This window comes from Sus scrofa, chromosome 11 (genome assembly GCF_054392235.1).
Source record: "Sus scrofa isolate SSC_HxYL_T2T_F1_AM1 chromosome 11, Sscrofa_HxYL_maternal_Yorkshire_Landrace_v2.0, whole genome shotgun sequence".
NCBI classification, from domain to species: domain Eukaryota; kingdom Metazoa; phylum Chordata; class Mammalia; order Artiodactyla; family Suidae; genus Sus; species Sus scrofa.
The window spans coordinates 26,474,362-26,495,878 of record NC_139393.1 but is presented as its reverse complement, the minus strand read 5'-3'; the positions used below and the strand labels follow the sequence as shown (position 1 = coordinate 26,495,878).

Genomic DNA, 21,517 nt, shown 5'->3' with positions numbered 1-21,517 from the left:
CCCAGCACACACATGCAAGGGCACTGCAGGAAATGGGCCTCCCGCCAGGCGTCACAGCAGAGCCCTGGGACATCCTAAGAGATTCTTGGCGGAAAGAGTTCTGGCAATTTGGCATTTCTTGGGGGCACAGGACTCAGCATCCCCGGTCTGTCTACCCACCTCTATCCCCACCAGGAGACATTCAGGTTTGGGGGGAGCGAGCAGGAAGAGGAGGCTCCGGAATGCAGGACCGGCTCATGTTGCTCGGGCGGGAGAGGGAAGGGAGGAGAGAGGTGAGGCGCTGGAAGGAGAGGTGGGGAGCGCTGGGCTGGCCCAGGCGGGACCGGGGGACCGCGCGCCCGTGCGTGTGTGCGCGCGCGCCTCTGCACCGCGTTGAAATGCCCTGCACGTCGGGGCAGCAGGACAGAGCCGAGGACGCGCGCGGAGCCTCCCAGGGTCCTGCTCTTGGGACAGCAGCCATGACGGAGAACTCGGACAAAGTGCCCATCGCCCTGGTGGGGCCCGACGACGTTGAGTTTTGCAGCCCCCCGGTGAGTACCGCCCGGGAGCCCCAGAACGCGGGGTCTGGATCCCCTGTCCTGGGTCAGAGATTTGTGCCACCAAACTTGGGAGGTGGGAGCAAATTGAGGTGTCCAAATGTGGGCTTGGGTGGCGCCCCACGCGTGTGCTTGTGCAGGGGGGCCGGCATCCCCAGAGGATGTGAAGGGGCGAGAGTAAGGAGGGAGCGTCGGGTGGCCGGCGGAGAACCACGGGGCGATGTCCCTGCACCGCGAAAAGTTTGCCCTGGGCACATCCACGCCCGAGGACCAGGGACCCTCGGGCGGGAGCTCAGCGAAAGGGGGGCCGGGAGGAGCCTGGGATGAGCTGCATCCCATTCCCACCCCGGAGGCCCCGGGAGCTGCGCGCAGACATGACGGTCCTTTTCCCGCCCGCCCGCAGGCATACGCCACGGTGACAGTGAAGCCCTCCAGCCCCGCGAGGCTGCTCAAGGTCGGAGCCCTAGTCCTCATTTCGGGCGCAGTGCTGCTGCTCTTCGGAGCCATCGGGGCCTTTTATTTTTGGAAGGGGGGCGACAATCACGTAAGTCCAGAGCGCGGGGTGCAGGCTGGAGTCGGGGTGCGTGGGGCGGGGAGGGGCGCGGGGTGGCGGGGTCTCCTGGGTCACCCGCGTGTTCCCCCGGGTCACCCGCGTGTTCCCCCGGCCCACCCGCGTGTTCCCCCGGCCCAGGTGGCGCTAGAGCGGCCCCCGCATGCCAGCTGACGGTGTCCCCTCAGGGCTTCCCTGGCACCCTCTCGCTTCTCCCATCCAACGCCACGAGGAGGCTTCGCACTCGCAGGTGGCTTTGTAGAAAAGCAAGGCAGGGTTCTAAGGGAGAATGTTAAAACAGAGGAGCGGAGATGTGCAGTGGAAGGTTCCAGAAGAGTCCTTTTTGGCCGATCTCAGCCTGGCCCCTCCACGATGCGGGTAAAGCACGTTCCCTCTGGCTTCGCCTTACTCATCCCTAGGGAAGAAATGCAATGAAGGCCTTTCCCAGGTGAGAACGCCTGTGAATTTAAGAACCTGGGACAAAGACGGTGGAGCAATATTCAGACTCAATGGTTATTAGGGACCAATTTGACCTCTTAAGTTTCATCTCTCTCTCTCTCTCTCTCTCTTCCCCTCTTCTCCCCAGCTGCCCTCATCCTTAAGGCACTCATCCCTCTTGCTTTAAGAAAAAGGGGGGGGGGCGGCAGGGAGGGAGTGGGATGGACTGCGAATCTGGGGTTCATAGAGGCAAACTATTGCCTTTGGAATGGATAAGCAATGAGATCCTGCTGTGTAGCACTGGGAACTACATCTAGTCACTTATGATGGAGTGTGGTGGGGGATAATGTGAGAAAAAGAAAGTGACTCGGTCACTTTGCTGTGCAGTAGAAAATTGACAGAACATGGTAAACCAGCTATAGTGGAAAAAATAAAAATCAGTCAAAAAAGAAAAAGAAACAGAAGTTCTAACTTCCTTAAAGATGGCTCATTGCTTTAAAAATCAATTCTGGCCTGGTCACATGTGATTGAGTGGTAAAGGTCTCACCACCGACTGTCCTACCTTCTTGGTAGGCAACTATTTATTTTAAAGCTGGGTTGGCTTCAAGGAATATAAACCGTGCTCCTGAGTTGACTGGGCAAAATTCCAGTGTGTTTGCTAAATACTTTGAATAGTGTTCGCTTATGTAAAGGGGGGCATTTTATCTTGATGACCGTTGCCCGGCCTGGTATAAGCTTCTTTCAACTCATGGAAAAGAATTCCATCCCCGGGGTGCACACAAAGGGCTGTTTCTTAATCACTGCCCTCAGAGGATCTGTGGCTGTTTCCCCCCCCTCCGTCTCTCCCACCATGAAATTCAAAGCATGAACAAATTCCAGTACTTAGAGAAAATGGTGCTGAAAGCGATGCAGCCATTTTATCCATCACATCTTCTGCCGTCGCTGCATAATTTGTATTTTTAACTCAAACGCCTAATGTAGATAAGCATGCCATTTAGCACTGCGTCTGTTTTAGAGACTGTATCAGATTTACAAGCATCGATTTGTAAGATCAGAATTGCACAGTGTTTTGTGTATATGTGAAAAGTGCCTTAATGTAGTTGTATATTTTAAATATAGAAGCGGGGCCAGATGCTCATATTTGAAAGCAGGCATATCCGAACATGAAAACCATTTCAGTATCTCCATCTCCATTAATGGCAGGGTTTGGATTGCCATCCGCTGGGAGATGGTATGGAATTTGAATGTAAATGCTATCTCTTAGATGACAAAACTTCAGCAGTATAGGTCCTGTGGGGATAAAAAGAGCTTTGCTTTTTTTTTTTTCTTTTTTTCTGCCTTTTTTTGGGGGGAGGGGGTGTAAAGATTTGGTCATGATATATATCAAAATGAATACCCTGTGGCATTTAATTATTCAAGGCACACACAGATCACTGACAAGCTTCTAGAAAGAGAGATTGAAAGATCATCCCGAAGGAGGAGGGCCTCCTTTTAGCAGAGCTTTTACTTTCCTGCAGGACGGTTGGTTGTCTGGTTCAACAGAGCAGTATTAAATTCTACAAATACAGAGAGATAGTGAATCACATTTTGTTGCCAACAATCAAAGTTACCACTATTTCCTATAGAGGCAAGTGAATGAAGAAAATGATGGTCGGTTTTTTTTTTTTCAAACTCCCCAAATAGTCCGGGCTGATCCCTATTACTTAAGTCTGAAAAACAAGTCACAAAATACTAAATAGAGTCAATTTGGCACCGTCTTTGCATAGCGTATACACACAGTCTGCTTTCCCTGAATGCAAAAATACATAGCCGAAACAAAAAAGGTTCAGTCTCTGTCAAACAGAGTTTGAACCCCCAGGAGTTCCCACTGTGGCTCAGCAGTAACGAACCTGACTCGTATCCATGGACGTGGGTTCGATCCCTGGCCTCACTCAGTGAGTTGGGGATCTGGTGTTGCTGTGACTGTGGCGTAGGCCGGCATCTACAGCTTGGATCAGACCCCTAGCCTGGGAACCCCCAGGTGCAGCCCTAAAAAGACAAAAAGCAAAAAAATAAAGAAAAAATAAAGAAGGAGAAGGAGGAAAAGAAACAAAGGAAGACAACCCCCAACCAAATGGACTACGACACTCTTTGGGGATTATCCATGCCTCGGCGCGTCTATGTTGGTTTATAGAGAAGAACCAGCAGTCATTTACCTCCTATGCCTTTCCTCTGGGCAAATCCCCTAAAGACAGGTTGCCAAGAAATCAGCTGGAAGACTCTGAAGCATTGGAGTTCTAATAATCAGGGGAAAATGACAGGGCTCAAAGACTGAGACCATGTTTCATGCACATTATTGTAAATGCAACAAGACATTGAAATATGGCCCATTCCCACCAATATGAGATAACTGACACGTCTACCCCATGGGATGAGAGGATGAGCTCATTGCTCGGGGCCTTTGGTCTCAGCCTGATTTTTCTAGACATTGTCCCAAACATAATGCCATTATCCTAAGAACCCGGGCTTTATTAGAAAGTCATTAGCAAATATCCTTGGCTGTAAAAGGCACCATATTGAGCAGAAATTTGGCACATCATAAGCTTTCTTTGTGCTTGGATAGAAATAGCCTTAGGTGCTAACAGCTCCATCAGTTTTGAGCAGATAATGTGATTACTGCTCCACCAACCCAGCCTCCTCCTGAGCTCCAGGCCCAAGATTTTGGAAACAACTTCCGACTTTTTTTTTTCTTTCTTTCTTTCTTTCTTTTTTTTTTTTTTTTTTTTTTTTTTTTGTCTTCTTTGCCATTTCTTGGGCCGCTCCCGAGGGACATGGAGGTTCTCAGGCTAGGGGTCGAATTGGAGCTGTAGCTGCGGGTCTACGCCAGGGCCACAGCAACGCAGGATCCAAGCCGCGTCTGCGACCTACACCACAGCTCACGGCAACGCCGGATCCTTAACCCACTGAGCAAGGCCAGGGATTGAACCCACAACCTCATGGTTCCTAGTCGGGTTCGTTAACCACTGCGCCATGATGGGAACTCCAACAACTTCCGACTTTTTACCATCACCTCCACGCCAGTCACTTCAGCAGGGCACAAGCCTCCCACTGCCGTTCCACGCAGACAGTGTCCTGCTTATAAAAGACAGGCTGGGGGGTTCCCTTCATGGCTCAGCAGTTAACAAACCTGACTAGGACCGATGAGGATGTAGGTTCGATCCCTGGCCTCCCCCTGTGGGTTGGCGATCTGGCATTGTCATGTGGTGTAGGTCGTAGATGCAACTCGGATCCCATGTCGCTGTAGCTGTGGTGTAGGCCGGCAGCTGCCTCGGGTGTGGCCCTGAAAAGAAAAAAAAAAAAAAGAAGACCAGCTGAAGCCACCTCACAACGAAGGCGATACCCATGCTAGTTAGGGGGATTTTGTTGGAGGGGTGTGGTGGAGGAGAGTGAAATTAAGATCACAAGCCACATTTCTCGTGTTGCCATCTTGTGTCCTTATTAAGCAGTCCTGAAAATTTGGAAATAGTTCATGTCTTTGTCTATTTTATCGAAGTACAGTAGATTTACACGGTTGTGTTAATATCTGCTGCACAGAAAAGTGATTCAGTTAAACATACATATTCTTTTTCATATTCTTTTCCATTATGGTTTATCACAGGATGTTGAATCTAGCTCCCTGTGCTATACAGTGGGGCCTTGCTGTTTATCCATCCTATGTGTAATAGTTTGCCTTGGTAATAGTAGAATATAATATAATATAATATAATATAATATAATATAATATAATATAATGTAATGTAATGTAATGTAATATAATATATAATGTAATATATAGTGTAATGTAATATAGTATGTCTGCTAGTCCCAAATTCCCAATCCATCCATCCCCCATCCCTCTCTCCCGTGGCAGCCACAAGTCTGTTCTGTATATCTGTGTCTTTTTCTTTTTTCTTTTTTTGTTTTTTGTTTTGTTTTGCTTTGTGAGTCTTTTTCTGATAACTAGGTTTTGTTTTGTTTTGTTTTTTTGTTTTTGTATTTTTGCTATTTCTTGGGCCGCTCCCGCGGCATATGGAGGTTCCCAGGCTAGGGGTCGAATCGGAGCTGTAGCCACAGGCCTACGCCAGAGCCTCAGCAACGCGGGATCCGAGCCGCGTCTGCAACCTACACCACAGCTCACGGCAATGCCGGATCGTTAACCCACTAAGCAAGGGCAGGGACCGAACCCTCAACCTCATGGTTCCTAGTCGGATTCGCTAACCACTGCGCCACGACGGGAACTCCTGATAACTAGTTAATTTCTTAAATTTGTGATCGCTTTATTAGTCAAAAGCTTCCGTGCAATGCTTTTTTGAAAAAGAGGCTTTTGTCGCCTGAGTGAAGGCAGGACCCTTGCGCCAGCAAAAACGCACACCAGCGTTGTCCACCCCGCGCCCCCTGACAGCCAGAAGTCAAGTACATAGCGGCTGCTCAGAAAGCACAGGGGGCAGAACAGAGCCCGCTTTCTAAGCCTGACCTGCAGAAAGCTCTGGCTCAGCCAAAGCAAACAGGTTTCCTCAAATTGGCTGATGGTAAAGACCGTCTGAGGTGCAAAGTGAAAACACTGGTGGGCCCTGCTCCCGTTCCCCCGAAATCAGAACCCCGAGAAGCAGTTCTTATGACCCGGCGCGCTGGGGAGACCATGCCCTGCAGGAATCAAGGTTCATTAGAAGGAGGAAAAAAAAGGCGCAAGAGGCGGCCGAACTGCATGCTGGGATATTCTCTTCCCCCGAATGAGGGTCGTTTGCCTAAAAGGGGAGCCGCTAGCGATGTCGGGTCTGCATCTCTGCAAATGAAAGAGCGCTCTGTGGGTCTTGTGATAATGAGTTTTCTACAAGGAATGATCCAGGAACAACAGATGCTTTTCCCAGGGTTTGTCCACGCGGCAGTCAGGCCCTTTCTCATAATGAGGGAGCAAATCAGACTTCAGTTGAATCTGAGCTCTTTGCGATTCTGACCTACTGACCTACTGATACTAAGTAGCAAGTGTCTTTCATCAGTTCCCATCCCTTCCCCTTTAAAGATTTTATAAATTACAAGATTATGAATAAGATGGCTCATGTGAGAGATCTATTGCACAGCATATATAAGATAGAGAGATATACCTATATATGCCTCCAAGTTAGAAAAAGGAAGAAAAGAAACGAAAAGGAACCCAGTCACTGCCCCACAACACAGAGAAGGTTTGAGCCGCACAGCACGGCACAGTGAGCAGGATCAGTGTGTAAATCGTGAATATATATATATATATATATATATATATTTTTTTTTTTTTTTTTTTTTTTTTTTTTAAGGCTGCACCCACGGCGTATGGAAGTTCCCGGGCTAGGGTCGCATCAGAGCTGTAGCTGCCAGCCTACACCACAGCCACACCAACAGTGAATCCTTAATCCACTGAGCAAGGCCAGGGCTGGAATCCACATCCTCAGAGACACTGTGTCAAGTCCTTAACCTGCTGAGCCACAATGGGAACTCCGTAAATCACTTTTTAAACTAGTATCCTAACCAGATGTCTAAACCAAGAGCCCTTTGGATCATCTAATTTAGTGGTGCACTGTAAAAAAAAAAATTTTCTAACGGCAGAATTTTAAACAACATCTTAGAAATCCAAGGCATGACACAGATCAGAAGCAGAGCTTCTCTGGCTCAATTGCAGGTGGCCGGGGAGGTGGGGGGTCGTAAAGGAGCTTCATTGTCCCACTTGCTCTGCTCCTCTCACCTCTGGGCCACCTCTATTAAGCCCCAGGGCTCTAAGGACACAAAGGAAAACCGCCTCTGAGATCTCATTTCATCATTTTACACTTGAGGCAACTCCCAAGACCCAGCAATAAGTGATGCGGCCACCTGTTTTTCTGATGCCGGGACCAGCGCTCTTGGACAACGCCAGGCCTCCCTCCCCCGTCCCCACAGGTCTCATAACGAAATGCCTTATGACACCATATGCCTGTCCCATAGAGTCATTAAAATGAGTACCTCTTATTCAGAGCCGAAACAGATGTGCTCATTGACCTTGCTGTCTGTAAATGCTGCTCTGTTCCGGGCATAGCCCAGTCCTGTCTGCAGGCCTTTCTGTACACCACCCTCCACGCCAAATCTTGACTGCAGGATTTTAAAAAATACCTGTGGGAATTCCTGTCGTGGCACAGCAAAAACGAATCCGACTAGGAACCATGAGGTTGTGGGTTCGATCCCTGGCCTTGCTCAGTGGGTGAAGGATCCGGCGTTGCCTTGAGCTGTGGTGTAGGTCGCAGATGTGGCTCAGATCCTGCATTGCTGTGGCTGTGGTGTAGGCTGGCAGCTGTAGCTCCGATTCAACCCCTAGCCTGGGAACCTCCATATGCCATGGGTGCAGCCCCCCACCCCCCCAAAAAAAAGCTTTGAATTCAGGTGCCCCTGCAGGCTTGTTCACTTAACAGCCCAGTTAACCCTCTGCCTCCCCAATGTCCATGTGTCTATCAGTGGGTCTCAACTCTGGCTGCGGGATCCCAGCCACGTCTTCAACCTACACCAAAGCTCACGTCAACGCCAGATCCTTAACCCACTGATCGGGGCCAGGGATAGAACCCACATCCTCTTGGACACTAGTTGAATTCATTTCCATTGAACCATGATGGGAACTCCCAGAACTGACCTTTAGAAAAAGATCTGGAGTTCCCTGATGGCTGAGTAGGTAAAGGATCCAGCATTGTCACTGCTGTGGTGTGGGTTCAGTCCCTGGCCTGGGAACTTGTGCATGCCATGGGCATGGCAGAAAGAGAGAGAGAGAAAGGAAGGAAGGAAGGAGGGAAAGAAGGAAGGGGGTGGGAGACGAGATCTATGCTCAAGTCCTATCCCCACAGATTCTGATTTGATTGCTGGAGAGTAAGTGGGAGAAATCCAGGTGTGATAGCTGGAGGTTCTACTCAGATGCTTCTATATGCAGCCAGGATTGCAAATCGCTGAGCTATGCTAGTATCAGAGACTCTCAAAGCTATTACTTTGAAGGTATTTTTAAAGAAATCATTGTATTAAGTGATTGATATATGAATGAAGTCCTCATAGAGAAATGTCTTACTACGAAGGATGTTTCCGTGCCTCTCAGATAAACAGGAAAGCTACTTCATATGCCAAAAGTCTCGAGATAAGCCCTGAATTGCTTTAAAAGGGAAGCATCACTAACTCTCATGTTCACTTCCAGATTTACAATGTCCATTATACCATGAGCATCAATGGGAAATTACAAGATGGGTCAATGGAAATAGATGCTGGGAACAACGTGGAGACCTTTAAAATGGGAAACGGAGCCGAAGAGGCGATTGAAGTTAATGATTTCCAGAATGTAAGTATATGTCATACATTTAGGGCGTTTCACCAGGCAAGTCCGGGAGACTGTCACTCAGGGCGGATGATCTCTCATACACATCCAACTGGGAACTGTTCTTTATGGCAGGCAGAGCGCCGCTAACCCGCATGCGCCATGCATCATGTTCTGAGCAAGGACCACTCTTGGTCCCTTACATCTTCACCATCAAAACATCAACCCCTTAGCACTGAAGAGAACAAATTCTTGGAACGCAACAAAGTCTTGGCAGAAAAACTTGTAAGAGCCATTTCTTTCCAAGCAGCTTTCTTTTTTCTTTTCTTTTTTGTCTTTTTAGGGCCACACCCACAGCATATGGAAATTCCCAGGCGAGGGGTCAAATGGGAGCGATGGTGTGGCCGCAGCCACGGCCACACCAGATCTGAGCCACATCTGCGACCGACACCACAGCTCACAGCAACCTCTCATCCTTAACCCATTGAACGAGGCCAGGGATCGAACCCACATCCTCACGGATACTGGTTGGGTTCCTTTCCACTGAGTCATAATGGAAACTCCTCCAAGCAGCTTTCTTAACAGAGTGACTAAAAGGCTCCCAGAGCCTCGCAAGCTCTGAAATAGGCAGCTTGTCGAGAGGAAGGAAAATGTAATGGCCTCAGCATCTCGTCCACAGCAGGTAGGATCGATTTACAATTTCTCAGTTCTTCCAATTTCCCATTTAATCCAGACAATGAGCCTGGCGAAAGCCCCCCAGTGTATCATAGGCTTTCGGAACGTAGCCTATTACAGATGAAACATGCCAGTGTCCTTTGAAAAGGGCGCGCATGTTTGTTTTCACAAATTCAATTTACAGGCGGTCAGAGACATTAAGCCTTGCGGTGATGCTTCACGGTACATGTGCAAACCCAAGTGTCACTCCAGGCCGCCTCTCCTGATGGCCACCCTAAATGTCATCATCTCTTTCATGTTCTAAGATGAGAACGAGGCATCACTATTTGTGTTCTCCTGTTACGGCGGCAGACGGAGTGGGTGAGACTTCGTAATGACAAAAGGCTCTTGAAACCCATGTCTCTTCTGATAGTTTACTGGCCTACAAACAACGCATCGACCTGTCTTCCTCTGATTGATGAGAAAAACTAGAGATGCCTTTCATTCGAATGAAAGAGCTCCCCTTGTTGATACCCAAACATACTTCGAAACGAAAGCCCTTTTGAATACTAAACAGCTGCTAACCTTAGAGCCCAGCTGATGTTAGACTTTTTTTTTTTTTTTTTTTTGGATGTTTTAAAAAAGTTGTATTCCAGTATAGTTGATGCATCAAGTTGGGATCATTTCTGCTGTACAACAACGTGAATCAGTTCTACATGCACACGCATCCATTCTCTTCCAGACTCTTTACCCACATAGACAAGCACAGACTATTGGGCAGCGTTCTCTGTACTGAACAGCAGGTTAAGGCTCAAAGAGCAGAACTACCTGGCACGGCAGTCCGCAGTAGGCGTTCTTTGATGGTGACAGGGACTGGCTCGGGTTCCGCGTGGGCTTCACCCTGGGGCCGGGCTCTGCAGCCCTTGTGGGATCAGCTGCATTTCCCTTAGTCATAGCTCTGCAAATGGTTCTGGTCGAGGCACAAAAGGATCATTTCTCTGGACCTCGTGAAGGCTTTTACTGCAAGATCCAGGACAAGGTAAACGGCTTTTTTTTTTTTTTCTTTGTCCTGCTCAATATAAAATTATAAAATGTGCCTCCCACACAGGCAGCATAGAAGCCAGAACCAGACCTGGGAGTTGGCACCATAGCAAGCTATGCAAAGGTAGCAATACAGATAAATAAGATCCCTCTCTCTCAATATTTGCATGTGTCAGGAATATCCTTTTACAGTAGTTTAATCCCAAACCTGTATTTCTGTTTTATCATCCTTTGGTTCTAATAATGGTATTGATTGTGTTTTGCTCTCATAGGCCAACGGGGCCACAAATATTTTATAAACTGATCAATTTTCTTTGAGAGCCTCTACATTTCTCTAAGTCAGAACTGGTGAGGAGAACATTTTTTTGATGAATAGAACCTGTTATGGGTTTAAATAAGCCTGGGCTTTGGAAAACACATGAATCAGCCCCGGTGGTACCTGCACTCTTTCTTTCTCCTGGATTATAAACCCTCCAATTCAGGAAGCGTTTCTTGGGGCGACCGTGTTTAAGGGATGGTGGTTATAAGTATGGAGGATGCAAAGATGAGGGCCCCTCGTTCCATCCCTCAAGGACCTTACTTACAGCCAGGTCCCAGAGGCAGACGTCCCCCCAGAAGTGGCTTCTGGTCCACCTGGAAAACACGCTGCCGTGGAGCGAGGAACTGAGCCCTGGAGCCATCGTGCAGGAGGTCACCACTGCCAGGTTATGGGGTGGAGCGGGTTTGACCGAGGTGACCATGGCCAAATCAGCTCTGGAGAATGATTAGGATTTCGACCCGCAGAGAAGTAGGGGCAGGGCTTTCCAGGCCCCAGGGAAGCATATGGGCACCATCCTGAACCCAAGTTCAAGAAGCCCTGATGAGCCCCATGTAAGTACTTTCTTTAAAAGTATGTTAGTATATTTTAAATGAGTAAAAAAAAGGTTTGGGAGTTCCCGTCGTGGCACAGTGGTTAACAAATCCGACTAGGAACCATGAGGTTACGGGTTCGGTCCCTGGCCTTGCTCAGTGGGTTAAGGATCCGGCGTTGCCCTGAGCTGTGATGTAGGTTGCAGACGCGGCTCAGATCCCGTATTGCTGTGGCTCTGGCGTAGGCCGGTGGCTACAGCTCCGATTGGACCCCTAGCCTGGGAACCTCCATATGCCGAGGGAGCGGCCCAAAAAAAAAAAAAAAAGGGTTTGTTCAAGGAATTATTAAAACATTCATTTTTACACATTTAAAAGTTTCTAAACTGAAAAAAGTACTTATCGCACAGGGGAATAAAATGACACATAGTTTTAAGTGGTTAACAAGTATGGAGGAAAAAAAGTGATCACTAAAATACTGTTATTAAAATATTATTTTAACACACAACTATATTTGTAAGTAAGATGGTTTAATCTAGGATAGCATTTGCGTGTGAGCTGATGTTGAATCTATGCAAATAAAATTACTTAGAACACTTGGAAAAAAAAAAAAAAAAGAAGAAGCCCTGATGAGGAGGGAGGGCAGAAGATGGGGCCAGAGTAGGACAGTTTCTGCATCGTAAGTGACCAGCCTTCCTACCAACCCCACCAAGACTGTAATAGAATCAATGGCAAACAGAGCCTCCTGAGAGAGAATTGACACTGAATGAAGGGCGCTGGGCTCTACACCGTTAAAGAAAGAAATTGATAGGGGTGGGGGGATTGCTTGTTAAAGAATTAAGGCAGACTTGTTAAAGAATTAAGGCTACTGCCGTGGGGTTTAGTAGTCGGGGAGAGAGATCAGAGTCAACTCTGAATACAGCACCAAGGGAAAGTGGGGATTTATAGTCGGGGGTGTGGGTGAGGGGGGTGTTGATGGATGGAAAACTACTAAGTACAATAGTTCTTTGCTAAACCGATCTAACAGGATTTTTGCTACAGGCAGGTCTGGGGGATCAGATATCCAGGTTGGTCAGACCAAGGCTGAATCAGCAGGATTCTTGAAAGAACAGGGCCAGGATAGAGGCCAGGGTTGGGGCCTCGTGAAAAGAGGACTCAGAGGAGCGTGTCGAAAGCCAGGAGACTCTTTATCGAAACCCTGGAGAATACAAAAGGTTCTACAGAATTATACCCTCAATAGCATCGGTGCTGTTGCTTTACACCAAACCTCTCAGACCTATTGACCTATTTATATGACAAAAATCCTGATTAGAGGAGTTTCAGCTGTAGCACAGAGGGATCAGCAGCATCTTGGGAGCACTGGGATGCAGGTTCGATCCCCAGCCCAGCACAGTGGGTTAAGGATCTGCCAATGCTTCAGCTCTGACTTAGGTCAAAACTGTAGCTCCGATCTGATCACTGGCCCCAGGAACACCATATGCCATGGGGTGGCCAAAAAAGAAAATAAATAAAGTGGTTAAAATGGTAAATTTTACGTTATGTATATTTACCCCAATTTTTTAAAAAATAAATTTTAAAAGATGACAAATAGGTAAAAAAAAAAATTTCTTAAAAAAAAAAATCCTGATAGAAATTAAGATAGGTGTTCCCTGGTAGCCTAGCTGTGAAGGATTTGGCGTTGTCATTGCTGTGGCTTGGGTGTGGTCCCTGGCCCAGGAACTTAGGCAATCAAAAAAAAAAAAAAAAAAAAAAAAGGTAGCATAAACAGGTGGGTATATACAGATTTTCACTATACAATTTCTTTTTTTTCTTTTTGCCTTTTCCAGGGCCACATCTGCGGCATATGGAGGTTCCCAGGCTAGGGGTCGTATTGGAGCTGTAGCCGCTGGCCTAGGCCAGAGCCACAGCAACGTGGGATCCGAGCTGCGTCTGCAACCTACACCACAGCTCATGGCAACGCTAGATCCTTAACCCACTGAGCAAGGCCAGGGATCGAACCCACAACCTCATGGTTCCTAGTCGGATTTGTTAACCCCTGAGCCACGATGGGAACTCCTATACAAATCTTGTGACTTTGTGTATATTTTAATTTAAAAGGCTGGAGGGTTAAAAAAAAAAGCACAACCTACCTGGTAGGTAAGGTAAATAAGGTTATTGATTTCAATCATCAATATAGTCCCCCACAATAACATAAAGAAAAACTAAAGTGAACATAATTTATAATAAAATTTGGTCTTGAGCCTGATGAGCTAGAAAACATCATAAAGTCATAAGCTTGCTCTGATAGTTGGGTCCATGTCTGTGCCAGAGGCTAAAATACAGACTGACTTAAGTGTGTGTTGACGAACTAAATACCAGGTAATTTTCTCAAACAGTGAACAAGGTGGCATTTTCCCTCCATTTTTCACAGTCATTCCATTCCTAAGAAATTCATTGTACCCTAAGACCATGCCAGGAGCTTCCTGGTGGCTCAGTGGGTTAAGGATCTGGTGTTGTCACTGCTGTGGCTCCAGTTCGATCCCAGGCTCAGGTACTTCTGCATGATGCAGGCAAGGTAAAACAATAAAATAAAATGTTTATGTGTAAAACAGTGTTGGGTTCTAGGCATCGATGCTTACAATCAAGTTTTTAAGTTTTTACTCTGGACCCTGGGTGGTTCATTCTTCAGGGATTCCCAAGCTGACTGGGACCCAGCACCCCTGGGCCTGCCCTAGAAAGGCCAGGAGAGCCCTCGGGTCTAACAATAAAGAACTCCCTCTCGGAGTTCCCGTTGTGGCTCAGTGGGTTAAGAATCCAACATAATGTCGGTGAGAATGCAGGTTCAATCCCTGGGCTCGCTCAGTGGGTTAAGGATCTGTCATTGCCATGAGGTGTGGTATAGGTCACAGATGAGGCTCGGATCTAGTGTGGCTGTGGCTGTGGCATAAGCTGGCAGCTGCAGCTCTGATTCGACCCCTAGCCTGGGAACTTCCATATGCCACAAGTGCAGCCCTAAAAAGGAAAAAATAAAATAAAAATTCCCTCAAAGGTTTCTAAAGACTCCCCCCTGGTGGAAGGACCCCCTCACTCTCCTTGGGAACTTCTGGTTTAAGCCACAGTAATAAATGAGATCCCCTAGAAAGAAAAAAATGCGGCTAAAATGAGATCAGCTGACTGTTGATAAAAGGATGTTAGATCATTGGACTTCTCAGTCATTACTTTTGTTAACAAACTGCTTCATTATCACCAGTTTCTAAGTCTTGTTTGAAAAAACAGAAGGTCTGCTTGCCTTTTCTTGTGCCTGTTCCTTCCCTCTGTTTAATCCCTTCAGCGTGTCTGGCTGCTTGCTGTGGATTTGTAGCTAGACAGGGTGGTTAATATGTGTGAATTCCTTCCCACAAGACACATCCCTGTGGGGTTTCAGTTCTCTTTGCAGCCAGTAGACAGCCAGAATGGAGCTCGCGTGGTGGCGCAGAGGATATGAATCTGACTAGCATCCATGAGAATGCAGGTTCGATCCCAGGCCTTGCTCCATGGGTTAAGGATCCGGTGTTGCTGTGACCTGTGGTGTAGGTTGCAGACAGGTCACAGATCTGAGGTTGCTATGGCTGTGGTATAGGCTGGCAGCTACAGATCCAATTCAACCCCTAGCCTGGGAACCGCCATATGCCACGGGTGTGGCCCTAAAAAGAGAAAGAAAAAAGAACTAACTCAGTAACAGACTCACATTCAGGGCTGTGAATTCTTCCATGGAGACGGCTCTCTCCCTGGGGATATGGTAATGGCTATGTGGTGCTTCCTCCCTGGCACCCCAGTTCAGATGCTGTGAGGGTTTGAAGTGATTTAGCCCCTAGCCTAGAAACTTCTCTATGCTATAGGTGCAGCTCTAAAAAGAAAAAAAAAAAATTACTGTAGCCTGGGTAACTTCTAAATAACAGACATTTTGGGTTTTTTGTTTTGTTTTGTTTTTTAATTTGGTCTTTTGTCTTTTTAGGGCCACACCCATGGCATATGGAGGCTCCCAGGCTAGGGGTCTAATGGAGCTGTAGCTGCCAGCCTATGCCAGAGCCACAGCAATCCCAGATCCGAGCTGTGTCTGCCACCTCCACCACAGCTCACGGCAACGCCGGATCCTTAACCCACTGAGCAAGGCCAGGGACCGAACCCGCAACCTCATGGTTCCTAGTCGGATTCGTTTCAGCCACACCACAGCAGGAACTCCCAGACATTTGTTTCTTATAGTTCTGGAGGCTGGAAAGTCCGACTAAAGTGCTGGCAGATTGGGTGTCTAGTGAAGGCATTGCTTTCTGGCTTCTAGAAAGCAGAAGGGGCAGAGGGAGCTCTCTGGGGAAAGGGCGCTAATCCCATTCATGAGGGCTCCACCCTCGTGACCTAATCCCTTCCCAGAGGCGCAGCACCAAGTACCACCACAAGGGGGCGTTAGGTTTTTAACATAGGGATTGGGGTTGTAGGGGGTGGGGGGAGACACAAACATTTTTGATGGATGGCAGGCCGTTTCAGGCATTTCAAAACTGTGGTACCCTGAGCAGGTTTCCTTCTCCCTAAACCTGTGGTCCTCCACCCTGGTTGTACCTTACGAAACCATGGGGAGCTTTGAAGCATGTCAGTGTCTGGTCACAACCCCCAGGCCAATTCAATGGGAAGCTCTGCAGCCAGGCATCAGTCTTTTAACATTTCCTCTGGGTGATTTTGGCTCAGAGTGGAACCCTCTGCAGTAAGCCTGGAATTCTTCCTCCGTAAAACAAGGATTGCGTCTCCACTTCTTTTTGGGTGAGAAGTGATGCTGGGAAGAATGAAACATGTACCTGGCCAATTGGGCCACAGGGCACCTAATGAGGAGCTTGAGGAAGAAGGAGCCTTTCCTGGAGTTCCTGTCGTGGGGCAGTGGAAACAAATCCGACTGGGAACTATGATGTCATGGGTTTGATCCCTGGCCTCGCTCAGTGGTTAAGGATCTGGTGCTGCCATGAGCTGTGGTGTAGGTGGCAGATGCAGTTCGGAGCCTACATTGCTGTGGCTGTGGCCTAGGCCAGCAGCTATAGCTCCCATTGGTCCCCTAGCCTGTGGGTTCGACCCTAAAAAAAAAAAAAGAAGAAGAAGAAGAAGCATTTCCTCCAGTCTGTCATCCATCAGCTTTTGTAGGGCTCCTGGCTCTGAGATGACATCTGGTGGAACTTTCCACGAATAATCTCAAGCGTGACTGACTGATGTTTCGCTTCGTTCTTCATCTGAGAGGCTGGATTCTGAGTGAGGCCCCTAGATTTCTTTTTTTCTTTTTTCTTTTTTTTTTTTTGTCTTTTTGCCACTTCTTGGGCCACTCCCTCGGCATATGGAGGTTCCTAGTCGGATTCGTTAACCACTGAGCCACGACGGGAACTCCAAGGCTCCTTCGATTTCTAAATGCTTTTCTTCCTCCCACTCCTTGATGTTGACGCTGGAACAAGTTCTGTATCTTCCTGACATTTGTCTCAACCCAACAGAAGATTAAGTTGAGATGTTCAGATTTGTGTTGGGGTCTGCCTTATTACAGCACAAAGTGTGTAGGTCTTTAATGTGATTTCTGGCCAGTCCCTAGTCATGAAATTAACCAGCAGAGTGAAAGTAAACACTCTTGGGTCAGAACGTTCTGTTATGCCTGATATGCTCAGTGGGCAGAATCAGTGCCGAGCTGTCAGCCAAGACTGGAGCCTTGAGGCTGAGCTTTCCCTTGAGGCTGATGTCTAGGCAGACGAGGAGACAGTGTTTATATCTCACAGGGGATAAAAACAAAACGTTCAAATCCTTGGAAAATATCTAGGAGTGACATGTATCTCCCCACATTGTAGCAAGCTGTTTACTCTGAGCTCAGCGACGTAAAGAAAAAAATCTGAATTCATGGAATTAATTAATGGGACCAACATCATTGGAGACCCTTTGTGGGATCACCAAACAAACAAAAAGGGAAAAGATTAAGAGCGGGGAGTTCCCATTGTGGCTCAGCAGGTGAAGAACCCAACTGGTATCCATGAGGATTCAGGTTTGATCCTTGGCCTCACTCAGTGGGTTAAGGATCTGGCATTGCTGTGGCTGTGCTGTAGGTCAGCAGCTGCAGCTCAGATTCAACCCCTGCTGCAGGTGCAGCTGTAAAAAGAAAAAAAAAAAAGAGATTCAGAGGGACCTCAAGCTTATGGTTGAGTGGGGAGGTGACAGTCACAAGGAGCTACAACGCAGGCGCTAAGTGCCCAGTGAGGGATGAAGACAGCAGGGCTTTCAGGAGGTCAGAGGAAGGGAGCCCACGTAGCCTGGGGTGGGCAGAGAACGCTGCGTGGAAAAGATGGCAGCTTGCAGTATAGACAGCGCAATGAACCTACTGCAGCTCAGCCCTGTGCCAGCCCCTGGCAGAAGCCTCCTCCTCTCAATACCATCCCCGGTCATTCCTAACTCACACTCTGCTTTCTTTTTCTCTGTAGCACCTCACACTACTTGGCTTTTTTATTTTTGGTAAATAACACCGAAAGGTAAGCTCCACAAAGAGAGACATCCCATCTGTTTTGTTCGTCCCTGTACCAGGACTTGGAACCGCATGCAATGGACACTCAATACACTGAGTAAATGAACAGATGGACAGATGAGTGGATCAACTTTTATTTCCTAGGGCATCACAGGAATCCGCTTTGCTGGAGGAGAGAAGTGCTACATCAAAGCCCAGGTGAAGGCTCGTGTTCCTGAGGTGGGCGCCGAGACCAAGCAAAGCATCTCCTCCAAACTGGTGGGTGCCAGCATGCTCCCCACGGCAAGGGGCAAGGGTGGTGGGCGGACGTTATTTGGAGGCACCCCCGCCTTCTGTCTCTGGTTCCTGGATAGGTTCTTGAACCAGAACATAAGCTCTCTTTCTTCTCTGACAAAGAAACTTAACTGTTTGGGTTGGTTTCAAGTTCAAGTGATCTTGTCTCGCATGATGTAATGAGAGGTTTTGGGAAATCGGTTTGGGCCATGATATGGCCCTTATTTGCCTGCTATTAGGGAACTATCTGATCAGGGATTAGACAACCTAAAGGACTTCAGATGTTAGGATCTTGATTAAAGGAGGAGGGGGTGTCTAGGGAAGAGTTCCTGTCATGGCGCAGTGGTTAATGAATCTGACTGGGAACCATGAGGTTGCGGGTTCAATCCCTGGCCTCACTCAGTGGGTTAAGGATCCAGCGTTGCCATGGCCTGTGGTGTAGGTTGCAGACACGGCTCAGATCCTGTGTTGCTGTGGCTCTGGTATAGGCTGGTGGCTACAGCTCTGATTGGATCCCTAGTCTGGGAACCTCCATATGCCGCGGGAATCGGCCCTAGAAAAGGGAAAAAGACAAAAATAAATAAATAAATAAATAAAATAAAGGCATCTCAGGAGTTCCCATTGTGGCTCAGTAGGTTAAGAACCTGACTAGTATCCATGAGGATGTGGGTTCGATCCCTGGCCTCGTCCAGTGGGTCAAGGATCTGGTGCTGCTGAGAGCCGTGATGTAGGTCACAGACACAGCTTGGATCCCACGTTGCTGTGGCTGTGTCGTATAGGCTGGCAGCTGCAGCTGAGATTTGACCTTTAGCCTGGGAACTTCTGTATGCCGCAGGTGCAGCCTTAGAGAGCAAAAAAGAAAAGAAAAGAACAAAGAAAATTCCGGACAGCTGGAGTTCTCATTGTTTTGCCTTCATTGGGTGAACAGCTCCCGCAGCAATTCTTCCCATTGGTTCAAGTTCAGCCCAATGAGGCTGTTGAACATACATCGAATTCCTTTGCTGCGTGTCAAATTTTTGTGCTCCTTGAAACAAAATTCGCCTATTTATTATTCATAGCTTGCCTTTGAGCTTAGTTGATAAAAAATTTACTTGAAGAATGGCATGCAGCATTCTAAAGACACATTGAGCCATAATACCTTATGCTCATTTGATACTTTGAGGGCTTACCAAGCAGCCACATCCATTATCCTCTTCCATTTGAGTTTGTGGCAGGTACGGGGGAAGAGAAATGGACTCTGGAGTCGGAAGGATGTGAGTTCAGATCCCAGCTCTGACACTGGCTATGGATGTGGCTTCAAGGCTTTGAGCCTCAGTTTGTCATCTACCAGCTAGGCTAGGGACCCTGTCCCCATGGCCCTGAACCCACTAGATAATGAATACACGGCGGCCTTGCTTTAATTGTTAATTTTATTATGATCAGCTTTGATCCTCCCGTGTCCCCGGGGAGGAGCAGCTCCCTCCAGTGAAAGGAGGAAAAGCAAGAGTAAGCAGAGGTGCCTGGAAACTGCCTGACTGTTTGCCCTCCCAGGAATAGTGCCAGGTGTCTCAAAACACAACAAGAACTAACACCAGCCTGTGAGTTGTTAAAGTTGGTGATCGTTGGAGTTCTCGTCGTGTCGCGGTGGTTAACAAATCCAACTAGGAACCATGAGGTTGTGGGTTCGATCCCTGGCCTTGCTCTGTGGGTTAAGGATCCGGCGTTGCCGTGAGCTGTAGTGTAGGTTGCAGACGTGGCTCAGATCCCGCGTTGCTGTGGCTCTGGCGTAGGCCAGTAGCTACAGCTCCGATTCGACCCCTAACCTGGGAACCTCCATATGCCGAGGGAGCAGCCCAAGAAATGGCAAAAAGACAATCAATCAATCAATCAATCAATCAAGTTGGTGATCATGACCCATCCCTCTCCAACTTCCGGTTCCCCCAACTATTCATCCTGTGAGATGGGGTCCCGCCCTTCGTCCCTCCCAGTGTTCTCCTCCGATCAGGTTCTGGTTTGTTCCCCAAAGCCGTGCCCTTCAGAACAGTGGTGTGGACCCACTAGTCCGTATCTGAAAGTGAGCCCGAGATCACCTGCGTTCTGACCTTGAACTTCTCTTGTTGCATCACCTTTTTTTATGGTCCTCTCATTCCTTTTCTGTTATGAAGCCTTTTTTTTTTTTTTTTTTTTTTTTTGGACTTTTTAGGGCTACTCTTGCGGCACATGTAAGGTCCCAGGCTAGGAGTTGAATCAGAGCTGCAGCTACCAGCTTACACCACAGCAACCCTAGATTTGAGCTGTGTCTGCAACCTACACTACAGCTTGTGGCAGCGCTGGATCGTTAACCCCCTGAGTGAGTCAAAGACTGAACCCGCGTCCTCGTGGATACCAAGTCCTTGTCAGGGTCATTACTACTGAGCCACAGTGGGAACTCCCCATTATGAAGCTTTTAGTGAACTCTCACCCTTGACATCTGGTCAACCACAGCTGACCAAGCTCTTATCATAAGTTTGCAGCACATTTTCTGATTTTTTTAAAAACACTTTTAAAAATTTTTTTAATAATCTTTTGTCATTGTAGAAATTTGGGAAATGAATAAAGGAATAGAGAAGAAAATCATGCACAATTGCATAATCCACAGATAGTAATGTTTATGTTTTGGTGAATTTTCATGTGCAAGTGTGTATGATAGTCTCTTCATAATTGAAGTAATACTGCTGTACATTCTTGTTATTTTCCCTTGATTTCAGGTCTTCTGAAATGTAGATGGATGGAGGGATTGTATGCCATCATACGATTATACTTTTAAATTTATATGAATCAAAGTTTAAAATTACAATCACCATACGATTAGAATTTTTAAAGTCTTTTGTTCTTGAACACAGGTATCTTCAACTTTTCATTCTTTCAAATAATAATGATTTAATTTTTTTTTGGTCTTTTTTTAAGGCTACACCCTCGGCATACGGAAGTTCCCAGGCTAGGGGTCACATTGGAGCTACAGCTGCCAGCCTACACCACAGCTACAGCAACTCGGGATCCCAAGCAGTGTCTGGTGACCTACACCACAGCTCATAGCAATGCGGGATCCTTAACCCACTGAGAGGGGTTGAACCCCAAGTCCTCATGGATGTTAGTTGGGTTCATTACCTCTGAGCCACATTGGGAACTCCTAAAATAGTTTTTGAATACAGAAGTAATTCAGTGTGATGAATAGTTGTATATTTAAATCTGGCTGTATCTGATTCTTAGGCCAGAGAGGCGAATTATTTTTCTTGTGTTTTTAGTTATTTATCCAATGCATGCTGGATCCTCTGGTGGACAAAACCAAACTCAGACATGCATGTGTGAATCAGGAATGTGTTGAGTTTCCTGGTGGCCTAGCAGTTAAGGACCCAGCACTG

General features: G+C 47.4%; 1 protein-coding gene across 7 annotated transcripts in view; it reads left to right on the top strand.

The window, feature by feature from the left end:
- Nucleotides 1-346: 346 nt before the first annotated feature.
- The window catches only part of CNMD (chondromodulin), a 34,230-nt gene continuing 13,059 nt past the window's right edge, over nucleotides 347-21,517 (top strand). For all 7 annotated transcript variants that reach the window (XR_014819583.1, XR_014819585.1, XR_014819584.1 and 4 more), the window contains exons 1-4: nucleotides 347-530; nucleotides 940-1,080; nucleotides 8,717-8,857; nucleotides 18,009-18,122. Coding sequence is in view for 4 of the 7 variants with exons in the window: in XM_084981903.1 (XP_084838029.1) it covers nucleotides 378-530; nucleotides 940-1,080; nucleotides 8,717-8,857; nucleotides 18,009-18,122 (549 nt within the window). In the remaining 3 variants the exon portion in view is untranslated. The remainder of the gene's footprint in view (nucleotides 531-939; nucleotides 1,081-8,716; nucleotides 8,858-18,008; nucleotides 18,123-21,517) is intronic.